This window comes from Scyliorhinus torazame, chromosome 19, assembly GCF_047496885.1.
Source record: "Scyliorhinus torazame isolate Kashiwa2021f chromosome 19, sScyTor2.1, whole genome shotgun sequence".
In the NCBI taxonomy this organism is placed as follows: domain Eukaryota; kingdom Metazoa; phylum Chordata; class Chondrichthyes; order Carcharhiniformes; family Scyliorhinidae; genus Scyliorhinus; species Scyliorhinus torazame.
The window spans coordinates 53,177,684-53,201,692 of record NC_092725.1 but is presented as its reverse complement, the minus strand read 5'-3'; the positions used below and the strand labels follow the sequence as shown (position 1 = coordinate 53,201,692).

At 50.8% G+C, this 24,009-nt stretch overlaps 1 protein-coding gene across 1 annotated transcript in view; it reads right to left on the bottom strand.

The window, feature by feature from the left end:
- Positions 1–24,009, bottom strand: part of LOC140396129 (V-type proton ATPase 116 kDa subunit a 4-like) — a 204,280-nt gene that overhangs the window by 84,085 nt on the left and 96,186 nt on the right. The window contains exons 9-11 of the mRNA XM_072484282.1: positions 16,460–16,553; positions 6,284–6,496; positions 2,510–2,660 (exon numbers count right to left, since the gene is read on the bottom strand). Coding sequence (XP_072340383.1) covers positions 2,510–2,660; positions 6,284–6,496; positions 16,460–16,553 — 458 coding nt within the window. The remainder of the gene's footprint in view (positions 1–2,509; positions 2,661–6,283; positions 6,497–16,459; positions 16,554–24,009) is intronic.

The following is a 24,009-nucleotide window of genomic DNA, read 5'->3' as shown; positions in this document are numbered from 1 at the left end:
AGGGACAGCGCGCGAGAGAGAGGGACAGCGCGCGAGAGAGAGGGACAGCGCGCGAGAGAGAGGGACAGCGCGCGAGAGAGAGGGACAGCGCGCGAGAGAGAGGGACAGCGCGCGAGAGAGAGGGACAGCGCGCGAGAGAGAGGGACAGCGCGCGAGAGAGAGGGACAGCGCGCGAGAGAGAGGGACAGCGCGCGAGAGAGAGGGACAGCGCGCGAGAGAGAGGGACAGCGCGCGAGAGAGAGGGACAGCGCGCGAGAGAGAGGGACAGCGCGCGAGAGAGAGGGACAGCGCGCGAGAGAGAGGGACAGCGCGCGAGAGAGAGGGACAGCGCGCGAGAGAGAGGGACAGCGCGCGAGAGAGAGGGACAGCGCGCGAGAGAGAGGGACAGCGCGCGAGAGAGAGGGACAGCGCGCGAGAGAGAGGGACAGCGCGCGAGAGAGAGGGACAGCGCGCGAGAGAGAGGGACAGCGCGCGAGAGAGAGGGACAGCGCGCGAGAGAGAGGGACAGCGCGCGAGAGAGAGGGACAGCGCGCGAGAGAGAGGGACAGCGCGCGAGAGAGAGGGACAGCGCGCGAGAGAGAGGGACAGCGCGCGAGAGAGAGGGACAGCGCGCGAGAGAGAGGGACAGCGCGCGAGAGAGAGGGACAGCGCGCGAGAGAGAGGGACAGCGCGCGAGAGAGAGGGACAGCGCGCGAGAGAGAGGGACAGCGCGCGAGAGAGAGGGACAGCGCGCGAGAGAGAGGGACAGCGCGCGAGAGAGAGGGACAGCGCGCGAGAGAGAGGGACAGCGCGCGAGAGAGAGGGACAGCGCGCGAGAGAGAGGGACAGCGCGCGAGAGAGAGGGACAGCGCGCGAGAGAGAGGGACAGCGCGCGAGAGAGAGGGACAGCGCGCGAGAGAGAGGGACAGCGCGCGAGAGAGAGGGACAGCGCGCGAGAGAGAGGGACAGCGCGCGAGAGAGAGGGACAGCGCGCGAGAGAGAGGGACAGCGCGCGAGAGAGAGGGACAGCGCGCGAGAGAGAGGGACAGCGCGCGAGAGAGAGGGACAGCGCGCGAGAGAGAGGGACAGCGCGCGAGAGAGAGGGACAGCGCGCGAGAGAGAGGGACAGCGCGCGAGAGAGAGGGACAGCGCGCGAGAGAGAGGGACAGCGCGCGAGAGAGAGGGACAGCGCGCGAGAGAGAGGGACAGCGCGCGAGAGAGAGGGACAGCGCGCGAGAGAGAGGGACAGCGCGCGAGAGAGAGGGACAGCGCGCGAGAGAGAGGGACAGCGCGCGAGAGAGAGGGACAGCGCGCGAGAGAGAGGGACAGCGCGCGTGAGAGAGGGACAGCGCGCGAGAGAGAGGGACAGCGCGCGAGAGAGAGGGACAGCGCGCGAGAGAGAGGGACAGCGCGCGAGAGAGAGGGACAGCGCGCGAGAGAGAGGGACAGCGCGCGAGAGAGAGGGACAGCGCGCGAGAGAGAGGGACAGCGCGCGAGAGAGAGGGACAGCGCGCGAGAGAGAGGGACAGCGCGCGAGAGAGAGGGACAGCGCGCGAGAGAGAGGGACAGCGCGCGAGAGAGAGGGACAGCGCGCGAGAGAGAGGGACAGCGCGCGAGAGAGAGGGACAGCGCGCGAGAGAGAGGGACAGCGCGCGAGAGAGAGGGACTGCGCGCGAGAGAGAGGGACTGCGCGCGAGAGAGAGGGACTGCGCGCGAGAGAGAGGGACAGCGCGCGAGAGAGAGGGACAGCGCGAGAGAGAGGGACAGAGCGCGAGAGAGAGGGACAGAGCGCGAGAGAGAGGGACAGAGCGCGAGAGAGAGGGACAGCGCGCGAGAGAGAGGGACAGAGCGCGAGAGAGAGGGACAGAGCGCGAGAGAGAGGGACAGAGCGCGAGAGAGAGGGACAGAGCGCGAGAGAGAGGGACAGAGCGCGAGAGAGAGGGACAGAGCGCGAGAGAGAGGGACAGAGCGCGAGAGAGAGGGACAGAGCGCGAGAGAGAGGGACAGAGCGCGAGAGAGAGGGACAGAGCGCGAGAGAGAGGGACAGAGCGCGAGAGAGAGGGACAGAGCGCGAGAGAGAGGGACAGAGCGCGAGAGAGAGGGACAGAGCGCGAGAGAGAGGGACAGAGCGCGAGAGAGAGGGACAGAGCGCGAGAGAGAGGGACAGAGCGCGAGAGAGAGGGACAGAGCGCGAGAGAGAGGGACAGAGCGCGAGAGAGAGGGACAGAGCGCGAGAGAGGGGGACAGGGCGCGAGAGAGAGGGACATGGCGCGAGAGAGAGGGACATGGCGCGAGAGAGGGGGACAGGGCGCGAGAGAGATGGAAAGACGAACCTTGAAAGAGAGAGCCACAGAGCGTGAGATAGAGAAAGAGAGAGAGAGAGACAGAGAGCAAGAGAAGGGGAGACACACACACAGTCTGAGGGGGGGAGAGACAGAAGGAAAAAGAGAAAGGAAATTCCTCAGTATTATTCGACCTTCCCACTGTTAAAATCTTTGTGCACAGGTAGAAACATTTGAAATCGAGTCACCAGGGTTCATTTCTCGATATGTTCCAACCCCGTACGCATCCACAATGTTCTGGAACCCAGCTGTGAATTTGTTGGTCCTGTTGAAGGTGGGCGGGGCCATTTGGGTCTGCACCACTGTCATGATCGGGTCGACACTGGAACCACTGCGCTCCTGAGGCACAAGAAAATGTACATTTCATTCAGCGGCCAACGTCAGGCAAGATTTAGCATTTCCTCAAGAGCATGAATACAGTGACTGAGATCGCTTGGGTCTGTTCATGCATGCACACACTTCCCAGCACGGGCAGACCATGGCCACTGGTTCACCATCAGAAGAGGTGCTTGCGCTGCTCCAGGCTCCACTGCTAATGCGCTTGGGCTCAGTCAACTCAGTACAGATCGGCGATTAAAAGTAGGACCTTCATTCTTGCCGCAGAATTTGGTGGGGCAAAGCTCATTAACGTAGCACACAATTGTTCACCCAATTCCCGATTATTGCAGGATTCTAAACATATCTCCAGCAGCTGATGGGCTCAGTTTTGATACGAGGGGTGAATGAACCGCACCTACTATTTCCCTTGGCTGTAAACTGGAGGATAAAATGTTGGATTGGCTGGAGATAAAAGAGCCAATAAATAAAGGGCAAAAAGTAATAATTAAAAGAAAACTTCGACAACAATTAAAAGCTGAGGGAATGAGACGTCACAATTTTCAGTGCTGGGTGAGGTTGTTCAGCAATAATCAAGACTTACTCCACTGATAAAAGGATACCTAGAATGGTTTTATCAGGAGCCAGCCATCTGGCCATCAGGCAAGAACAAATTACTTCATCTCATTTCGTCCCCACTCCCCACGGACCTGCAATTTATTTCTAGTCAGGTGCTTATTAAATTCCTTTTAGAAAGTCATAGTTGGATCCATCTCCACCACACTTCCAGATTTAAAAGTTTTTCTTCAGGCCTCCATTGGTTCTTTTGCCAATCACTTAAATCAGTCATCAACCCTGTTGTTCCCAATGGGAAACTTTTTCTCAGTTTCGACCGGTTGAACTTGTAAAGTCTCAGATACTTTCGACCAGTTTGCTTACTCAAACGTTTTACCGAGGCGTCTTTATTAACGAGGGGAACAAACCACAAACACAAGTTCAATTGAACACAATTAACCCTTTAATTGGCCACAAAATACTAGAGGTACCCAAGATCAGTGTCTACTACCCGCAAAGACAGCTTGGTAGGGCTACGGATTTGATTACTGTGTCCCTCTGGTATGGCGCCATGAAGGTGGTTCTCGCTGGCAGTCCCTTCCTTCTCTGATCTGGTCAAGGCCACCTCCCACGCCTTGTCCTCGCTGCCGAGGGGTCCGGACTTTTATCCCCCTTTTCCCACTTCCTGTGGCCTTTTGCCAATGGGGTATCGCGAGGGGGTTTTAGTGTCCAATGATCCGATTGACAGGTCACTTGGGCCTGCCCTAGGTGTCCGTCTCCAGTGATGTTGTTCATACACCACTAAATAGCTCTACCAAATAAGGTGACGGCAGGAACTCTAGGTGCCTGAGAGTCTGACCTGGCGTGGAATTGCAACAATAGATCAGTGCATATTAATCGGATCGATTATCTCTTGATGGACGATTGATAGGGCAGGTCCGGACATATCTTGGCAGCCTGTCTGACCTTTAGTGTATTCGAACATTGGCCAGTTCCAATTGCCATGAGTCTGTGCTGGAGTGAGTGTGGCTCGTTTTAAACTGCCCAATTCTTCAATTTAAAATGGCCAATTTTAAATCGGGCGTAAGCGCTGGGCACTGGTGGGTCACCACAGATTCATGATTTTGAACATCCCTATAAAATTGCTCACCTTTCTCTCGGGAAAACTAGCCCAGCTTTTCGAGCCTATCCGCATAACTGAATAACTGCGGAACTATTTTCGTAAATCTTTTCTGCACTTTTTTATAGGCATTGCGTCCTTCCTGAAATGTGATGCCCAACATTGGATACAATATTCCAGTTGAGGCCAAACAGAGTTTCGTCGTGACGTCCTTGCCTCTAGTGAGGAAGTCCAAGGTGTTGAATGCCTTTGCAACCGCTTTCTCAACCCTCCAGCTTTAATGGTTTGTGTATCACATCACTCTGCTCCTGCATCTCCCATAGAAGTGTATCCTTATTTAGCATTGCCTCTCCTTTTTCATCCCAGCAAAATGTATCACCTCACACTTCACCAGCCATATATCCACTCCACCAACCTATGGCCTGAAGCTCGACCACTTTCCTCCTAATCAAGGAATGCAGTAGACCTGGTACCAATCCCTGTGGAAGCCCACTGTACATCTTCCTTCGGTTTGAAAAACAACCATTCGCCATTAGTGTTTCTTTTCACTCAATAAACGTTGTAACTGTCCCGTTTGTTCCATGAGCTGGCAAGGTTATAACGTGACACTAACGCCTTTTGGAAGTTCATGTACACCACATCAACAGTATTAACTTCACTAACTCTCTCAGTTACCGTATGAGAAATACTCAATTACGTTGGTTATCTAATCCATGCTTTCTGAAATGAATCTACACTTGTCTACACTTAACTGTCATATTCGTCCTTTATTTTTGCTTCAGTCTATTCTCCATCTCTTTCATCATCCAGGGTGCTCTATTTTTCTCTCAACTATACCTAAACCATCACCTCTTTAAAGGTTGGCTATGTTCTGTTACAGCTTTGCCTGGCAATCTTTCATTCCAAATTACCTGGGACAAATCTGTTCCCAAGTCACTCAAATTCATCCTCTTCCATGTTTTAAAACGTTAAATTGCTCCTTGTTCTTTTCCATAGCTAACCTAAACCTTTACTATTATCACTGTTTCCTAAATGCTCCCCTACTGAGGCATGAACTATTACATCCACCTCATTTCTCAGGCCAGATGTGGCGATGGCTCCTCCCTCGTGGGGCCAGAAACAAGAAAATTCCTCTGGACAATGCACTTAAACCAGCAACTAGACAGAAAGTTGCTATTTGTGGCAAATCGTGGATAGCAACTGCAGGAGTTTCACTTTGAGTTGCACATCTGCCCTTAACTGAAGTTACTGTAAGATTTGTGAAAAAAATAAGTGCTGTTTAAAACAACACAGCTTTGCAACAAAATCAGCCCAATCCTCTTCATAACTTTAAACCTATAACTTTAATCCATAACATCGAAAATAGGAGCAGGAGGAGGACATTCCATATAGCCTATTATTCCATGATTCTTCATCGATTACCCTGCAAGGACGTTGGGACTACTGGGGTCATTGTTTATAAAGTAGCAAATCTCAGCAATTTCGCGGCACAATTTCTGGGCAAAATAAAAACAGCAGGCATGTGAAGCTCCCAGAAGCAAAATTACTTAGCACAACAAATGAGGGTAATCCCATTTCCAGTTACATGGTTTGGAACCCATGTTTCCAGGGCGGTACGGTAGCATAGTAGTTAGCACAGTTCCTTCACAGCACCAGGGTCCCAGGTTCGATTCCTGGCTTGGGTCACTGTCTGTGCAGCGTCTGCACGTTCTCCCGGTGCTCCGGTTTCATCCCACAAGTCCTGAAAGACGTGCTGTTAGGTAATTTGGACATTCTGAATTCTCCCTCTGTGTGCCCGAACTGACGCCGGAATGTGGCGACTAGGGGCTTTTCACAGTAACTACATTCCAGTGTTAATGTAAGCCTACTTGTGACAATAAAGATTATTTTTTTGAATTAAATTTTTTTTTAAACCTCTTCGTAACATAACATACCTTCAATACGCTACCTTATTCACAGTTCAGCTGCTCACCTTCCCTTGGTTGAGTGCCATCTTGATCCGATCCATATCAGCTACCGGACACCAGGTCTCTGCAATCAGGCACTGCTGGGTCACGTCAATGTTGCACAGGTTCAGAGTATGATAGATCGCCTTCATTTTCACAACCTTCACTTGCCAGTTTTGTAGGCTTTTCGCCGCTTCGTGCAGTACCCGGCGGCGATGGCTTTCTGTCTGGTTAAGTACCTAAAGAATCAATAAGTGAATTCTCAGAGGCTTTTATGAAATATTAAACCCATTTCGTGTTTTAAGTTAACAAATTAATTTTGAGGGGAAAAAAATGAATGAAATTGCACGTTTTATATCATCTCATTTTAAAACCTATGACTAAAAAAAGTTGTAATGTTACAAAATAGAGGATAAGAAGTCTACATCATCCATTTTAATTGATTTATTCTAAGAGAACCCAATAGATGTAAATACTAAAAGTTTACAGAAGGAGGAACGATAGTTAACCACTAGCCAATTGCATTGAGAAGACATGTGAGCATTCTAAAGTTGAAAGACACAAGGCAAGATAAGTCCTAGCCTAATCAAAAATGTTTTGATGTAAAAGCCAACCAAGTCCAACCTGGAGCCAACCTGATTTCCACTGAGACAATAAAGTCCATGTTGCTTCTTCCCTTGACATTAATACTCATTAAGGTCGCCAACGTTGACAGGATTTTCACCAAATCTAATGAAATGACTTGCCCTACTCTAAATATGTGTATCTTTTGAAAAGATGTACAAATCTCTTCAAAGGTTGACTTTTGTTCTGTTACAGTTTTGCCTGGCAATCTTTCATTCTAAATTACCTGGGACAGGTCAGCTGTTAAATTGTTCCTTGTTCTTTTCCAGAAAACCCCACCTTAGACGAAGTAGCTGTGGGTTTATAATGACTATTAGACAGTTTATCCCCAGAAAGAGAGACAGGGAAGCCAAACAAGGGAAGAGGAGTGTCAGGGATGGACCATGTGAAAGTGGGAGGAGGGTGGAAATTGGAAACAAGATTGACTAATTCTTCCAGTCCCAAACGAGATCATGAAGCAACAGCAATATAGTAATCAACGTACTGGTACAGCGATAACCGTATCGGTGCCACTTCAGGCTCTCACCTGGAAGTGGGAACATCAGTCAAATTTGCATTGATATTCCACCCTTCGCTCACCTTCACATGACCCATCTCCGACACTTCCTTATCTCTATTTCTGGGGACAGACTATCTACCAACCTTCATTACAAGCCCACTGACTCTCAAAGCTACCTCAATTGCATCTCTTCACACCCAGAGCCACAATTTTTATAAGGAAGAAGTGAGACAAGTTCAAGGAGAAATTGTTCAACGAGAGAACAAGTTCGGCCATGTGGAGGAGAGTGGAGAAAGATGGGGATTGTTTGGGCACCCCCCACTAAGGAAGAAGCGGAGATCCCACAAGTCACCCTGGAGGGAGATGGAGGTGCAGAGGGATCGGATGTTTGTAGTGAAGAGGTGGTGGTTCGGGTCAGAAAACTGTAAATTGTTGAAAGGACACGGGTCATCAGAAGAATCATAAAAGGGACTGGATCAGGGGAGGAAAACGAGATTCATTGTAGGAAGAAATAAATTCAGTGGGGCAGAAATAAGTTCACTGGCACAGTTCTGAAGAAGAGTTGTATTGGATTTGAGACTCAAAACATTAGGGGCAATTCTGAGCCCACGTTAGCCATCAGCATAAATGGCGACATGGACCGGCATGATTCAGGAATCAAAATTCCCGTCATTGAGATCTTGTTTATCAATTATAGATGCCCTCGCCTGCAACATAATGAGGTCCATGCCCAGAAGGAGCGGAAACCACATTTCAATAAATTGCAATAAATTTCATTCTTGGGCTTCCCTGCAATATGTTCCCCCTCACTGAATATTCTTACGCGTCGGGGGTACAAAGAAAAGTAGAGCCCCCTGTAGCCATCTAAGATGGCCACCTGCAAAGGACCATGGGAATTGTGGTCAACTTGGACCTTGACCTGACCGAAACTTGCACCCAATTAAAAGCCAATCACCTTTCCCCCCAGAACAATAGAGTTTGAATCAAGGAACTACAGCAGTAGCAGACTAACCGCGCCACTTCCCCTTATCTGGAAAAGCCCATGTACTTGGAACAATGACAGCTAGGACCTGCCCAACCACCAAGGTATCCGCCCTTAATTGGCCATGATCAATGACGGTGATCAAAACTCTATCGATCCATTGGAGCTGGAGTTAGGACCCAAAAGGGCGCGAAAAAGAAGGATAAGAAGCCCTGCGCACTAGGGCTTGGATCTTTTGGACCGGCCTGTGTGCGACCAATTGCAGCATATCAACCAGCCAAGTTCAAGGACCCGCGATCGCTACCTGAAGGACGAGCCCAGCCGAGACAAACCTGAAGACTTCCAAACGACCCACGTGGACGCAGATAAAGGCCTTATCTCCCACACAGAGCCGGTCACCCCGAAGTTAAGTAAAGGTCATCTTAGTTATTAGGTTTAGTTTAGTGCGTAGCCACGTGAATCATTGCATATAAAACAAGTGTGCCTGTTAATAAACTGTCTTTGGACTAATATACTGGTTGTGTGGTCATTCAGTCAATATAAGAAACAGCTTGTGGTTCGCATAGAAATAAAGAAGTCAACACCCTGGGGGAGAGGGACATGCCTAGGCACCTTGACAATGCCACCCAGGCAGTGCCAGGGGCAGGCCCTCTGTTGGAGCCCCATTGGTGGGTGGTTCCCCTGTGTGGTAGGGCAGCCCCCCAATGCCTGTTTGGTTGTGGGGGGGGGGGGGGCACCTGGTGCCTGTAGTTTGGGAGGGCGTTGCCCCCCCCACCCCCCCCCCCCCCCCCCGCCCCCCCCCCCCCCCCCCCCCGCCCGGCCAGGGGGGCAGCACCCCGTGCTTCTGGGCTACAAGTAGAGGTAGTTTTTTTGTTTATAATAATATTGCACATCCTATTTGCATTACTTCATCTCATGTTAGTAATGTTCCTGACTTGGTCCCTCATGCACCCCTGATGGTGAAACAGCTAGCTATGAGAAAACACGGCCTAATTGTGGATGTTATCGGAGATGGTGACTCTGGCTCAAAGATGTGTATGGATGGAAACTCACTAAATCTTTCTCAGAAATAGGAAAGGATAAAAGTGAAGTTGCCCAATGTCAATATTGAGCAACTTCACCAATGACACCATAAAGGTGTCTTTATGGCCTGGTTTCTGAAACCTGCTGCTTTTTGCAGGCGACATGCCTTGGTGTCTAGTGCATTCATCGCCAGTATTTTTGGCTTTAGAGGTAGAACTTCACTAGACACCAATGTGTTGTAAAATCTATTGGGGACAGAAGTATGAAATTAAAATGTCTTGTGGGGGACGCGAGTAAGCAGCAGAGGGAAGGATAGGGGGAGGAAATGCCCCAGAAACCCAGGATATGAATTTTTCACCGACAGTTCTCACACACACCTTCAGAAAAGGGGCTGGTTTAGCACAGTGGGCCAAACAGCCGGCTTGTAATGCGGAACAAGGCCAGCAATGCGGGTTCAATCCCCCTACCGGCCTCCCCGAACAGGCGGTGGAATGTGGCGACTAGGGGCTTTTCACTAACTTAATTGAAGCCTACTTGTGACAATAAGCGATGATTATTATTAAGGGCAGCACGGTAGCATTGTGGATAGCATAATTGCTTCACAGCTCCAGGGTCCCAGGTTCGATTCCGGCTTGGGTCACTGTCTGTGCGGAGTCTGCACATCCTCCCAGTGTGTGCGTGGGTTTCCTCCGGGTGCTCCGGTTTCCTCCCACAGTCCAAAGATGTGCAGGTTAGGTGGATTGGCCATGATAAATTGCCCTTAGTGTTGGGTGGGGTGACTGGGTTATGGGGATAGGGTGGAGGTGTGGACCTTGGGTAGTGTGCTCTTTCCAAGAGCCGGTGCAGACTCGATGGGCCGAATGGCCTCCTTCTGCACTGTAAATTCTATGAAACAAGGCCAGCAGCGCGGGTTCAATTCAGGTACCGGCCTCCCTGAACAGGTGCCGGAATGTGGCGACTTGGGGCTTTACACAGTGTGGTGGTATGTATTAGGGGTCATAGAATTTTATTTTTTTTCATAGAATTTACAGTGCAGAAGGAGGCCATTCGGCCCATCGAGTCTGCACCGGTTCTTGGAAAGAGCACCCTACCCAAGGTCAACACCGCCACCCTATCCCCATAACCCAGTAACCCCACCCAACACTAAGGGCAATTTTGGACACTAAGGGCAATTTATCATGGCCAATCCACCTAACCTGCACATCTTTGGACTGTGGGAGGAAACCGGAGCACCCGGAGGAAACCCACGCTCACACGGGGAGGATGTGCAGACTCCGCACAGACAGTGACCCAAGCCAGAATCGAACCTGGGACCCTGGAGCTGTGAAGCAATTGTGCTATCCACAAGGCTACCGTGCTGCCCCAATGTGGGACAGTCATGTGGGACTGTGAAGCCGTGATGCTATTGGCTGACAGATCCCGGGCCCTGGTTGGCTGCCGACTCCTGGCTCCGCCCTGAAGGTGGAGGATAAGAACCCAAGCTTCTCCCCGCCGCTTCATTCTGTTGCTGAGCTGCTGGGGACAAGTCTCGCTTAATAAAGCCTGAATCGACTTCATCACTTCTCGTCTCTCTCGTAAGTCATCGTGCGCTACAATTTATTAAGCGAGCTTAAAAGACTATGGAGCTCCGGATCGCCCCGGAATGCCTGCGGATCAGCCCCCACGCAGCGAACTCGGCAGCAGTATTTGAACACTGGCAAGCATGTTTTGAAGGCTACCTCCGAATGGCCCCCGGCCGGATCACAGAAGACCAGAAAATGCAGGTCCTGCATTCGAGGGTAAGCCCGGAAATTTACCCTCTCATAGAAGACGCAGAGGATTTCCCGACGGCGCTCGCATTACTGAAGGGCATCTACGTTCGGCCCGTTAACCAGGTCTACGCACGCCACCAACTCGCGACGAGACGGCAAAGTCCCGGAGAATCGCTAGAAGAATTCTACGCCGCGCTGCTAATTTTGGGACGGGGCTGCAGCTGCCCGCCGGTGAACGCGATCGAACACACGGACATGCTAATTCGCAATGCATTTGTGGCAGGTATGAACTCTCCCCAAATCCGCCAAAGACTTTTAGAAAGAGAGTCGCTAGGACTCCCAGAGGCACGGGCCCTTGCAGCTTCCCTAGATGTGGCCTCGCAAAACGCCCGCGCCTACGGCCCCGACCGCGCGGCAGCCCCTTGGGCTCCGTGGACCCCCATTGCGACAAACCCCCCCCCCTCGCAGGGCTGCGCGGTTAAAGCTCCAGACCATCCCGGGAGGGCCCGCTGCTATTTCTGCGGGCAAGCGAAACACCCCCGGCAGCGCTGCCCGGCCCGCGCTGCTATTTGTAAAAGCTGCGGCAAGAAGGGCCATTATGCGGCAGTGTGCCGGTCCCGGGGGGGTCGCCGCAATCCCCGGAGAAGAACAAGCCCAGCACATCCCAAACGCTCCCCAACCCCCCCAGCGCCCCATGTGCGACCCGCGGGTGCCGCCATTTTGGGTCCCGGGCACCACGAAGGGAGGATGGGCGCCGCCATCTTGTGACCCCCCAGCCACGTGCGATTCATGGGGGCGGCCATTTTGTCCACCCCCGACCACGTGCGATCCATGGGGGCGGCCATTTGGTCCACCCCCGGCCGCGTGCAATTCATAGACGCCACCATCTTGGTTGACAACAAAGGACCCCAGCATCGACGGCTCCACGGGGTACGAAGGAGACGCCGCGACACTACTACCACGACTGGCTTCGGTGACACTGGATCAATCGCGGCCCCGGACGCTCCAGACGACGACAACGGTGCTGATCAACGGATACGAGACACCATGCCTGATCGACTCCAGGAGCACTGAAAGTTTTATTCACCCAGACACGGTAAGACGCTGTTTTCTGACCATCCATCGAAGCACGCAAAAGATTTCCCTAGCTGCAGGATCCCACTCCGTAGAGATCAAAGGGTTCTGCATCGCGAACCTAACGGTGCAAGGGAGGGAGTTTAAGAACTACAGGCTCTACGTCCTTCCCCAACTCTGCGCGCCCACATTACTGGGATTAGATTTCCAGTGTAACCTGCAGAGCCTAACATTTCAATTCGGCGGCCCAATACCCCCACTTTCTATCTGCGGCCTCGCAACTCTCAAGGTTGAACCGCCGTCCTGGTTTGCAAACCTCACCCCGGATTGCAAACCCGTCGCCACTAGGAGCAGACGGTACAGCGCCCAGGACCGGATATTTATTCGGTCTGAAGTCCAGCGGTTGCTGAAGGAAGGCATAATCCAGGCCAGCAATAGTCCCTGGAGAGCACAGGTGGTAGTAGTAAAGACCGGGGAGAAGCAAAGGATGGTCGTAGACTATAGCCAGACCATCAACAGGTACACACAGCTAGATGCGTACCCTCTCCCCCGCATATTCGACATGGTAAATCGGATTGCCCAGTATAAGGTTTTCTCCACCGCGGACCTCAAGTCCGCCTACCACCAGCTCCCCATCCGCCCAGGTGACCGCAAGTACACAGCCTTCGAGGCAGACAGGCGGCTATACCACTTCCTAAGGGTCCCATTTGGTGTCATGAACGGGGTCTCGGTCTTCCAACGGGAGATGGACCGAATGGTTGATCAACACGGGTTGCAGGCCACGTTCCCGTATCTCGACAACGTAACCATCTGCGGCCACAATCGGCAGGACCACGACGCCAACCTCCAAAAGTTCCACCAGACCGCTAACGCCCTGAACCTCACATACAACGAGGAAAAGTGCGTTTTTAGCACAAACCGGTTGGCCATCCTGGGATACATAGTGCACAATGGGATAATAGGCCCCGACCCCGAACGCATGCACCCCCTTATGGAATTTCCCCTCCCCCGCTGCTCCAAAGCCCTGAAACGTTGCCTGGGTTTCTTTTCATATTACGCCCAGTGGGTCCCCCAGTATGCAGATAAGGCCCGCCCGCTAATACAGTCCACTACCTTCCCCCTGTCGACAGAGGCTTGCCAGGCCTTCAGCCGCATCAAAGCGGATATCGCAAAGGCCACTATGCGCGCCATCGACGAGTCCCTCCCCTTCCAGGTCGAGAGCGACGCATCTGACGTAGCTCTGGCGGCCACCCTTAACCAAGCGGGCAGACCCGTGGCCTTTTTCTCCCGGACCCTCCACGCCTCAGAAATCCGCTACTCCTCAGTGGAAAAGGAAGCCCAAGCCATAGTGGAAGCTGTGCGTCATTGGAGGCATTACCTGGCCGGCAGGAGATTCACTCTCCTCACCGACCAACGGTCGGTAGCCTCCATGTTCGATAATGCACAGAGGGGCAAAATTAAAAATGACAAGATCTTAAGGTGGAGGATCGAGGTCTCCACCTTCAACTATGAGATCTTGTACCGTCCCGGAAAGCTGAACGAGCCGTCCGAGAAAGCTGAACGAGCCGTCCGATGCCCTATCCCGCGGCACATGTGCCAACACACAAATAGACCATCTCCAAGCCCTCCACGAGGACATCTGCCACCCGGGGGTCACTCGGTTCTACCATTTTGTTAAGTCCCGCAACCTCCCCTACTCTGTGGAGGAGGTCCGTACAGTCACCAGGAACTGCCACATCTGCACAGAGTGCAGACCGCACTTTTTCAGGCCGGATAGAGCGCACCTGATCAAGGCTTCCCGCCCCTTTGAACGCTTCAGTTTGGATTTCAAAGGGCCCCTCCCCTCCACTGACCGCAACGCATACTTCCTGAACGTGGTGGACGAGTACTCTCGTTTCCCCTTCGCCATCCCCTGCCCCGACATGACAGCGGCCACAGTCATTAAAGCCCTTTGCACCATATTCACACTGTTCAGTTGCCCCGCGTATATCCATAGCGACGGGGGTCCTCCTTCATGAGTGACGAGCTGCGTCAATTCCTGCTCAGTAAGGGCATAGCCTCAAGCAGGACGACCAGCTACAACCCCCGGGGGAACGGGCAAGTAGAGAGGGAGAACGGCACGGTCTGGAAGACCGTCCTACTGGCCCTACGGTCCAGGGATCTCCCAGTTCCCCGGTGGCAGGAGGTCCTCCCGGATGCTCTCCACTCCATCCAGTCGCTGCTGTGTACCACCACTAACCAAACGCCTCATGAGCGCCTCCTTGTTTTCCCCAGGAAGTCCTCCTCCGGAACGTCGCTGCCGACCTGGCTGGCATCCCCAGGACCCATCTTGCTCCGGAAACATGTGCGGGCGCACAAATCGGACCTGTTGGTTGAGAGGGTTCACCTTCTCCACGCGAACCCGCAGTACGCCTATGTGGCGTACCCCGACGGCCGACAGGACACGGTCTCCCTGCGGGACCTGGCGCACGCCGGCAACACACACACACCCCCGATACCGGTCATCCCCTCCCTGCCACCGGCGCACCCCGCGACCGCCCCCTTCCCGGGGGGATAGGTCCTCCTCCCGTGCCCGCCCAGGAGTAAAACAGGAACAAACACCGAAACGCTCCCGGAGACGACAACGACCGAACAAGCACCTGAACCACCACCGGGGCTGAGGCGGTCGACGAGGAAGACCAGACCGCCCGCTCGACTCGTGGAATCCGCGTGACACCAAGAATGTTGTTGTAACCAAAAAAAAAAAGAACTTTTTTGCTAATATTGTAAATAGTTTTTCACAAACTTGTACATAGCCCAGTGTAGGGCTAAAACTGTAGTAAAATGTCCGAAATTTTCCTTCCAGGGCCAGCCTTGTAAACCCCTACCACCATGCAAACCACCACCCCGCCGGGTTCCTTTTTAACAAGGGGTGAATGTGGTGGCATGTATTAGGGGTCATGTGGGACTATGAAGCCGTGATGCTATTGGCTGACAGATCCCGGGTCCTGGTTGGCTGCCGACTCCTGGCTCTGCCCTGAAGGCGGAGTATAAGAACCCGAGCTTCTCCCCGCCGCTTCATTCTGTTGCTGAGCTGCTGGGGACAAGTCTCGCTTAATAAAGCCTGAATCGACTTCATCACTTCTCGTTTCTCTCGTAAGTCATTGTGCGCTACACACAGTAACTTCACTGAAGCCTACTTGTGACAATAAGCGATTATTATTAAATGTATAAATCCACCAGAACACAGATTGTCTTCTTTTGTTATATGATGAAATATTGAATATAGCTGCAGCTCAGCTAATATGCTTATGTATCACTACACTCCCACTGGTCGTACATGTGTGGGGCAGCGGAGGGGGGGGGGTAGTTGCATTAGCTGTGGTGATGGCGTTGCTGAACGTTTCTAGGTTGGTTACTGTGTGTTCGGGGCAGGGGGTTGCATTAGCTGTAGTAATGGTGTTGCTGTGTGTGTTCAGTTAGTTGATTTGTGTAAAGTCCAGTCCTCATACTTCAGCAGCCAGTTAAGTTAATAAGTGTTAACATAAGTGCTATTAAAGTTAATAATCCTGATCCTCTCTTTTGCTCCACCAGCCCCCTCCCCACTTTCTCAACAGCATAAAACCAGTCACATTTCTACCTCTCTCCAGCTCTGAAGAAGTCATCCGGACTCGAAACATTAACTCGCTCTTTCTCTCTCCACAGATGCTGTCAGATCCGCTACCTTTTTCCAGCACTTTCTGTTTTTATAAAGTTAATAAGTGAGCTTGACTGAACAGGGACGAGAACATTTGTGTTAGCGGCCACAAGCAGTGTTGCTGCTTCATACTGCCCTCACCTCCGGCATATTGGGGTTTTAAAAAAATATCATTCTCAGAATGTGCACGTCAATGACTCTGCATTTATTGACTGCCCAGAGTTCCTCTCGAAGGTGGTAATGGCTCTATTGTTGAACCATTGCAGTCCATGCAGTGGAGGTACCACTTTAGGGAGAGATTTCTAGAATGTTGACCCAGCGACACTACCATGAATAGTGATATTCTTCCAAATCAGGATGGGCATGAGATGAGGAGAGGGGGGTGCTCTCATACATCTGCTGCCCACATCCTTTGAGAGCTGGAGGTGCTGTTACGTTACAACTAGAGTTATTACTCCGATTCCGACTGAGTGCAACAGTCAAGACAAGTGGCAATTGCTGCTCATTACACAAAACAACATTGAGTGAATTATCCACCCCCGACATGTCCAGCGCTCCTGGTAGCTCACTTACAGTATTCAGATCCTCAATGCGTGTCTTCACACCAGCAGCCATTTCCCGGCGCTCACTGGCAGATTCAGGACATGGGTACATGGTGGCACGGAACCTGGGACAAAACAGAGAGAAATTTGCCTTATTTTTTTTTAATCCAATTGTGTTGTTGCATTTATTGCCCATCGCTTGCTGCACTGGAGAAGATGGTAGTGATCCTTCTCTAACCACTGGGCAAAGTGCATTGATACAACAGAGTTCAAGTGAAGGCAAGCATATAGTTATTGGAGCAATAGGTATTAGGGACTCGATAGTTAGAGGGACACGGTTCTGTGGCAGCGAAAGAGACTCACGGATGGTATGTTGCCTCCCGGGTGCCAGGGTCCGTGACGTCTCGGACCGTGTTTTCAGAATCCTTAAGGGGGAGGGGGAACAGTCACAAGTCGTGGTGCACATCGGTACCAACGACATAGGTAAGAGAAGGGACGGGGATTTAAAACAGGAATTTAGGGAGCTAGGGTAGAAGCTGAGAGCCAGGACAAACCATGTTGTCATCTCTGGTTTGTTGCCGGTGCCACGTGCTAGGGAGGTGAGGAACAGGGAGAGTGCAGATAAACACGTGGCTGCAGGGATGGTGTATCATAGAATTTACTATCATAGAATTTACAGTGCAGAAGGAGGCCATTCGGCCCATCGAGTCTGCACCGGCTCTTGGAAAGAGCACCCTACCCAAGGTCCACCCCTCCACCCTATCCCCATAACCCAGTAACCCCACCAAACACGAAGGTCAATTTTGGACACTATGGGCAATTTAGTATGGCCAATCCACCTAACCCGCACATCTTTAGACTGTGGGAGGAAACCGTAGCACCCGGAGGAAACCCACGCACACATGGGGAGGATGTGCAGACTCCGCACAGACAGTACCCAAGCCGGGAATCGAACCTGGGACCCTGGAGCTGTGAAGCAATTGTGCTATCCACAATGCTACCGTGCTGCCCTACGTAAGAGGGAGGGTTTCAGTTATGTGGATAAATGGAGCACATTCTGGGGAAGGTGGGATCTGTACAGACAGGACGGTTTGCACCTGAACCAGAGGGGCATCAATATCCTTGGAGGGAAATTTGCTACAGCTCTTCGGGGGGGGGTTTAAACTAATTTGTCAGGGGGATGGGAAACGAGCTGTAGTCCAGAAGCCAGTGTTGAGAGTAGTGAGGTACTGAGGAGGGTATCAAGGTCGCAGGAGTGTACCGGCAGACAGAAAGGTGGGTTGAAGTGTGTCTACTTCAATGCAAGGAGCATCCGGAATAAGGTAGGTGAACTTGGAGCGTGGATTGGTACTGGGGACTATGATGTTGTGGCCATTACGGAGACATGGTTAGAACAGGGACCGGAATGGTTGTTGGAAGTTCCGGGGCATAGATGTTTCAGTAAGAGTAGGGAAGGTAGTAAAAGAGGTGAAGGAGTAGCATTGTTAATCAAGGATAGTTTAAAGGCTGCAGAAAGGCAGTTCGAAGGGGATCTGCCTACTGAGGTAATATGGGCCGAAATTAGAAATAGGAAAGGAGCAGTCACGTTAGCAGTTTTCTATAGGCCCCCAAATAGTAATAGAGATGTGGAGGAAGAAATTGCAAAACAGATTGTGTGTGGATTATAGGTGTGGAGGTCTCAGGGTAGTTGTCATGGGTGACTTTAACTTTCCAAATATTGATTGGAATCTCTATAGGTCCAACAGTTTGGATGGGGCAGTTTTTGTACAGTGTGTGCAGGAGGGTTTCCTGACACAATATGTGGATAGGCCAACAAGAGGGGGGGCCACATTGGATTTGGGACTGGGTATTGAACCGGGCCAAGTGTTAGGTTTGTTTGTGGGAGAACACTTTGGAGATAGTGACCACAATTCGGTGTCTTTCACTATTGCAATGGAGGGGGATAGGGCCATACGGCAGGGCAAGGTTTATAATTGGGGGAGGGGTAATTACGATGCGATTACGCAAGAATTAGGGAACATAAAATGGGAACAAAGATGGGAACAGGGAGTAAATGGCCATGTGAGGGAACCATGGTTCACAAAAGAGGTTGAATGTCTTGTCAAGAGGAAAAAGGAAGCGTATGTAAGGATGAGAAAATACGGTTCAGTTGGGTCACTTGAGGGTTACAAGGTAGCAAGGAATGAGCTAAAAAAAAAAAAAAGAGCTTAGGAGAGCTAGGAGGGGGCAAGAGAAGTCCTTGGCAGGTTGGATCAAGGAAAACCCCAAGGCATTTTACTCTTATGTGAGAAATAAAAGAATGACCAGGGTAAGGTTTGGGCACAAGGACAGTAGTGGGAACTTGTGCCTGGAGTCAGAAGAAATAGGAGAGGCGTAGAATGAATACTTTTCTTCAGTGTTCACCAAGGAGAGGGGCCATGTTTTTGAGGATGAGTGTGTGATTCAGGAGGGTCGGCTGGAGGAGGTAGATGTTCTGAGGAAGGATGAATTAGCAATTTTGAAAAACCTTAGGGTCGATAAGTCCCCTGGGCCAGATGGGATATATCCAAGGATTCTTTGGGAGGCAAGGGATGAGATTGCAGAGTCTTTGGCTTTGATCTCACTGTCCATGGGGATAGTGCCAGAGGACTGGAGAGTGGCGAATGTTATTCCTCTGTTCAAGAAAGGGAATAGGAATGACCCTGGTAATTATAGGCCGGTTAGTCTTACTTCGGTGGTCGGTAAGTTAATGGAAAAGGTCCTGAAGGATAGGATTAATGACCATTTGGAAAGATGCAGCTTAATCCGGGATAGTCACCACGGATTAGTGAACGGCAAGTCTTGCCTCACAAATTTGATTGAATTCTTTGAGGAGGTAACTAAGTGTGTAGATGAAGGTAGAGCAGTTGATGTCGTACACATGGATTTTAGTAAGGCGTTTGATAAGGTTCCCCATGGTCGGCTCATGAAGAAAGTAAGGAGGTGTGGGATAGAGGGAAATTTGGCCAATTGGATAAGTAACTGGCTATCACATAGAAGACAGAGGGTGGTGGTGGATGGAAAGTTTTCAGACTGAAAACCAGTTACCAATGGTATACCACAGTGATCAGTGTTGGGTCCTCTGCTATTTGTGATTTTTATCAATGACTTGGAGGAGGGGGCTGAAGGGTGGGTCAGTAAATTTGCTGATGACACCAAGATTGCTGGAGTAGTGGATGAGGTGGAGGGCTCTTGTAGGCTGCAAGGAGACATTGACAGGATGCAGAGCTAGGCCGAAAAATGGCAGATGGAGTTTAACCCTAATGAGTGCGAGGTGATTAATTTTGGTAGAAAAAATTTGAATGCGGATTACAGGGTCAATGGCAGGGTTCTGAGGAATGTGGAAGAACAGAGAGATCTTGCGGTTCATGTCCACAGATCTCTGAAAGTTGCCACTCAAGCGGATAGAGCCGTGAAGAAGGCCTATAGTGTGTTAGCGTTTATTAACAGGGGGCTTGAGTGTAAAAGCCGCGGGGTTATGCTGCAACTGTGCATGACCCTGGTGAGACCACATTTGGAGTAGTGTGCGCAGTTCTGGTCATCTCACTATAGAAAGGATGTGGAAGCATTTGAAAGGGTGCAAAGGAGATTTACCAGGATGCTGCCTGGTTTGCAGGATAGGTCTTATGAGGAAAGATTGAGGGAGCTGGGGCTTTTCTCTTTGGAGTGGAGGAGGATGAGAGGCGACTTAATAGAGGTTTATAAGATGATGAGGGGGATAGATAGAGTGGACGTTCAGAGATTAATTCCTTGGGTGGATGTAGCTGTTACAAGGGGGCATAACTATAAGATTCAGGGTGGGAGATGTAGGAGGAATGTCCGAGGTAGGTTCTTTACTCAGAGAGTGGTTAGGGTGTGGAATGGACTGCCTGCTGTGATAGTGGAGTCGGACACTTTAGGAACCTTCAAGCGATTATTGGATAGGCACATGGAGCACACCAGAATGACAGGGAGTGGGATAGCTTGATCTTGGTTTTGGACAATGCTCGGCTCAACATCGAGGGCCGAAGGGCCTGTTCTGTGCTGTATTATGTTCTATGTTTGAGTGACTCCCTCAGCCACTTAGTTTGGAATCAACAATGTTGGTGTAGACTGGTGCCACAAATAGGTTAGAACAGGTAAAAGTGTCAGCTTTCCTTCCCCATCGTGTATTATGGAACCAGTTGGAGATTTTACAACAAGCAAACAGCTTCATGGTCACTTGAAACAATCTCCGCTTTCTATGCCCAGAATTTTGTTAATTGATTTTAGACTGTCAAGGTGTCCTGGTGGGATTTGAGTGCCCGCTCTCCAGATTATTAACTGAAGCCTCTGAACAATGAGTTCAGTAGCATAACCAGGGCAGTGCCTCTGCGTTTGCATACATATTTATCACATATTTTTCAACCAACCTAATTCAACAGTAGATCACATTTTACTGCAGCAACAGTTTCACACTTGGGTGTTGGTCATTGTATTGTTCATTGTGCAGCAATCTTTCCATTTATCCTCTCAGATAGATTAAGGGGCTGCATTGCTGGGTCACTGTCTGTGCGGAGTCTGCACGTTCTCCCCATGTCTGCGTGGGTTTCCTCCGGGTGCTCCGGTTTCCTCCCACAGTCCAAAGACGTGCAGGTTAGGTGGACTGGCCATGATAAATTGCCCTTAGTGACCAAAAAAGGTGAGATGGGGTTATTGGGTTATGGGGATAGGGTGGAAGCGAGGGCTTAAGTGGGTCAGGGCAGACTCGATGGGCCGAATGGCCTCTTTCTGCACTGTATGTTCTATTCTCCGGTCCCCAGCTGCGTGTTTCTCGATGGCGCGCCGTACACTGGCGGCGGAATTCTCTACTCCGGCGGAATTCTCTACTCCCGCCACTTATCAATAGGGTTTCCCATTGAAGTCACCCATGCTGCCGGGAAATCCATGGGCAGGGGTTGTGCGCTGCCGGCGGGAACAGGGGATCACGGCGGCCGGAGAATTCCGGCCATGAAAGATTCCATGGCAAGCTTTCATAGAAACACACACTACAGAAGCCCTTCGGCCCATCAAGCCTGCACTGACAAACAAATAACCATTGAAGAGCAGGAGAGTTACTCCCTGTGTACTGGCCAACATCCCACAATCAAAATCGCTAAAACAGATTATCTGGCTATATTAGATTTTGGTCTGCGGGATCTTGGTTGTGCAGAAGCTGGCTGTCAGGTGTTCCAACGTTGCTTCAAAAATACCTAATTGACTGTAAAGCATTTCAGATACCAGACTGGAAGTTATGAAGGAAACTATATAAATGGAAATCTTGCGCCCCCTGCACGCCTATAATCACAAACACTGAGTGGAAGTAAACAAACAATATTAAAAGAAATGTAACTTGACTCAAGAGGGAGCAGCACAAACATGGTTAAGTGCAGAAACACTGGGAGTGCCATTAAAACAAACACAAACATCGAAAGCACCAGTAAATAAATGGCTGGCAGGATATATATATATATATTAAAAAATATCAGAGTCAGGCTAAAAATAAATCATAAACCTTAGGTTGCAAAATAAACACTGAAAAGGAAAGATCAAGGGTGGCATGGTGGCACAGCGGTTAGCACTGTTGCCCCACAGCTCCAGGGTCCCGGGTTCAATTCCTGCCTCGGGTGACTGTCTGTGTGGAGTTTTCACTTTCTCCCAGTGTCTGCGTGGGTTTACTCCGGGTGCACCGGTTTCCTCCCACATTCCATAGATGTGCAGGTTAGATGGATTGGCCATGCTAAATTGCCCCTTCGAGTCCCAAAGGGTAGGTGGGGTTACTGGGATGGGGTGGAGGCATGGGCTTTAGTAGAGAGCTCTTTTCAAGGGCTGGTGCAGACTCAATGGGCAGAATGGCCTCCTTCTGCACTGTCAATTCTACAATTCTACACTTCAAAAGCAGAAACCCTGGGAGCAAGGCAAAGGGAATATTGGGAGCTGGGCTGAATAAAAGCTCAGTGAGAAAGGGGCATTCATTATGGAACAAGGGAGATAAACAAACTTGCATGGCTAGAACTCTTCACAGTCAATTAATGTACTTTTAGATGTACATTCACAGTTGTAGGAAGCATAGCTGCCACTTTTCATGTGTGCAGGACCCACAGACAAATATTGGCTAATTTGCTGGGGAGTTCATCTAAAAAGTGCAAAGGGAACCTTGTGTTTTTGCCAGATCTGAAAGACCACCTCTGAGCTGGTCCTAGTTAGAATGGCAAAGCAAGAGGATTCTTGTTATAGAGGGCGCAATCCAATTGCCACGCGGTGCCTGAAGGTCAGCTCGCTGCGGCGCAGCATGGCCGATAAAAGCCAGGTGACCTCGCTCCTGGGATCTACCCGGCTCACAATGCTTCGCGAGATCTAGCACTAGCTCGCGAAACATTGCAATATAAATTCCGCCCATTTGGGCGTGATCGCTTTTTTGACAAATCTGCATATTAAAGCGAGACAGCTAGTCTCATTTTAATGTGCAGATTCCCGAGGTGCCTGTAGTTTTGGGATTTATCCCCTTCACCTCGGAGTCCTCTGGCAAGCGCTGTTCAGCACTGGTCTGCACAAACTGGGACCAGAGGGAATGGCACTCGTAGGATCACTCTGGGGATTGAAGGTCCCCAGCTGCATTTCCTTTGGGCAGGATGGTGCCCTGGCAGTGCCACCTGGGCAACTTGGCAATGCCAAGCTGGCATATTTGCGCACAATCGGGCCGGGGGTGCCCTGCGTGGGTGTTGAGGGCATGGGGGGGGGGGGGGGGGCCAGGATCCTCCCATAGTGCGTTTGGGCTGGGGGGGGGGGGGTGATCGAGGGTTGCTTCAGAGGCCTTGTATCTCACTGGGGAGTTCCAGCGAGCGGAGGTCCTCAGTGTCCAAAACAAGGCTATGTGCGGCCTCGGCTGCGCGTTCCCGCCGAGGCCCCTTATGCCACACGAGCCGCGTTGTATAGCCATGTGTTTCTCAGTGCTGCAAGCCCCGGGAAACACGCAGTTAAAGGCACTCCCTATGGGACTTTGTTCCCAATTAGTTGCTCTGTGCTCTTGATCTCTTTCCAATTGGAGATGTGTACCTTCACCTAAAAATAATACTAAACATTCTCCCAAATAAACATTGTAATCAGTCCTGCAGCAAGAATGCATTTAACTTGAAGTAAAATTAAACATTGAAGGTTCATGCAGTCACACTGCAATTCTGTAAACTGACCAACCAACAAAATAAAAAGCAGCCCAGTTTTATATCCCAGGAATCAACAGGATTTTGAAGTGAACTTTTAAAACAAGCTGGGAGCGGAAACAGATTTAGGATCTGGAAATGGTCACATTGAGCACTCCACAGATTTGCAGAATCAGAGAAGGTTAAGGTGCTCTGGAGGTTGAATCAATTATTGTCTTTATAATACAAGAATTGTGTGTCTAGGGACAGATCTGGATGACTTGCAAGGAAACCACGGTTGGACTTGATCATCTACTCAGATGCGAACATGCCTTCCCGAATGATGGCCATGACGAGCAAGGTTTGAAATGAAGGAGAATTAAAGGGAAGAGTGTACGGGAGTACTGCTTGAAGTTAAAGAAAGCAG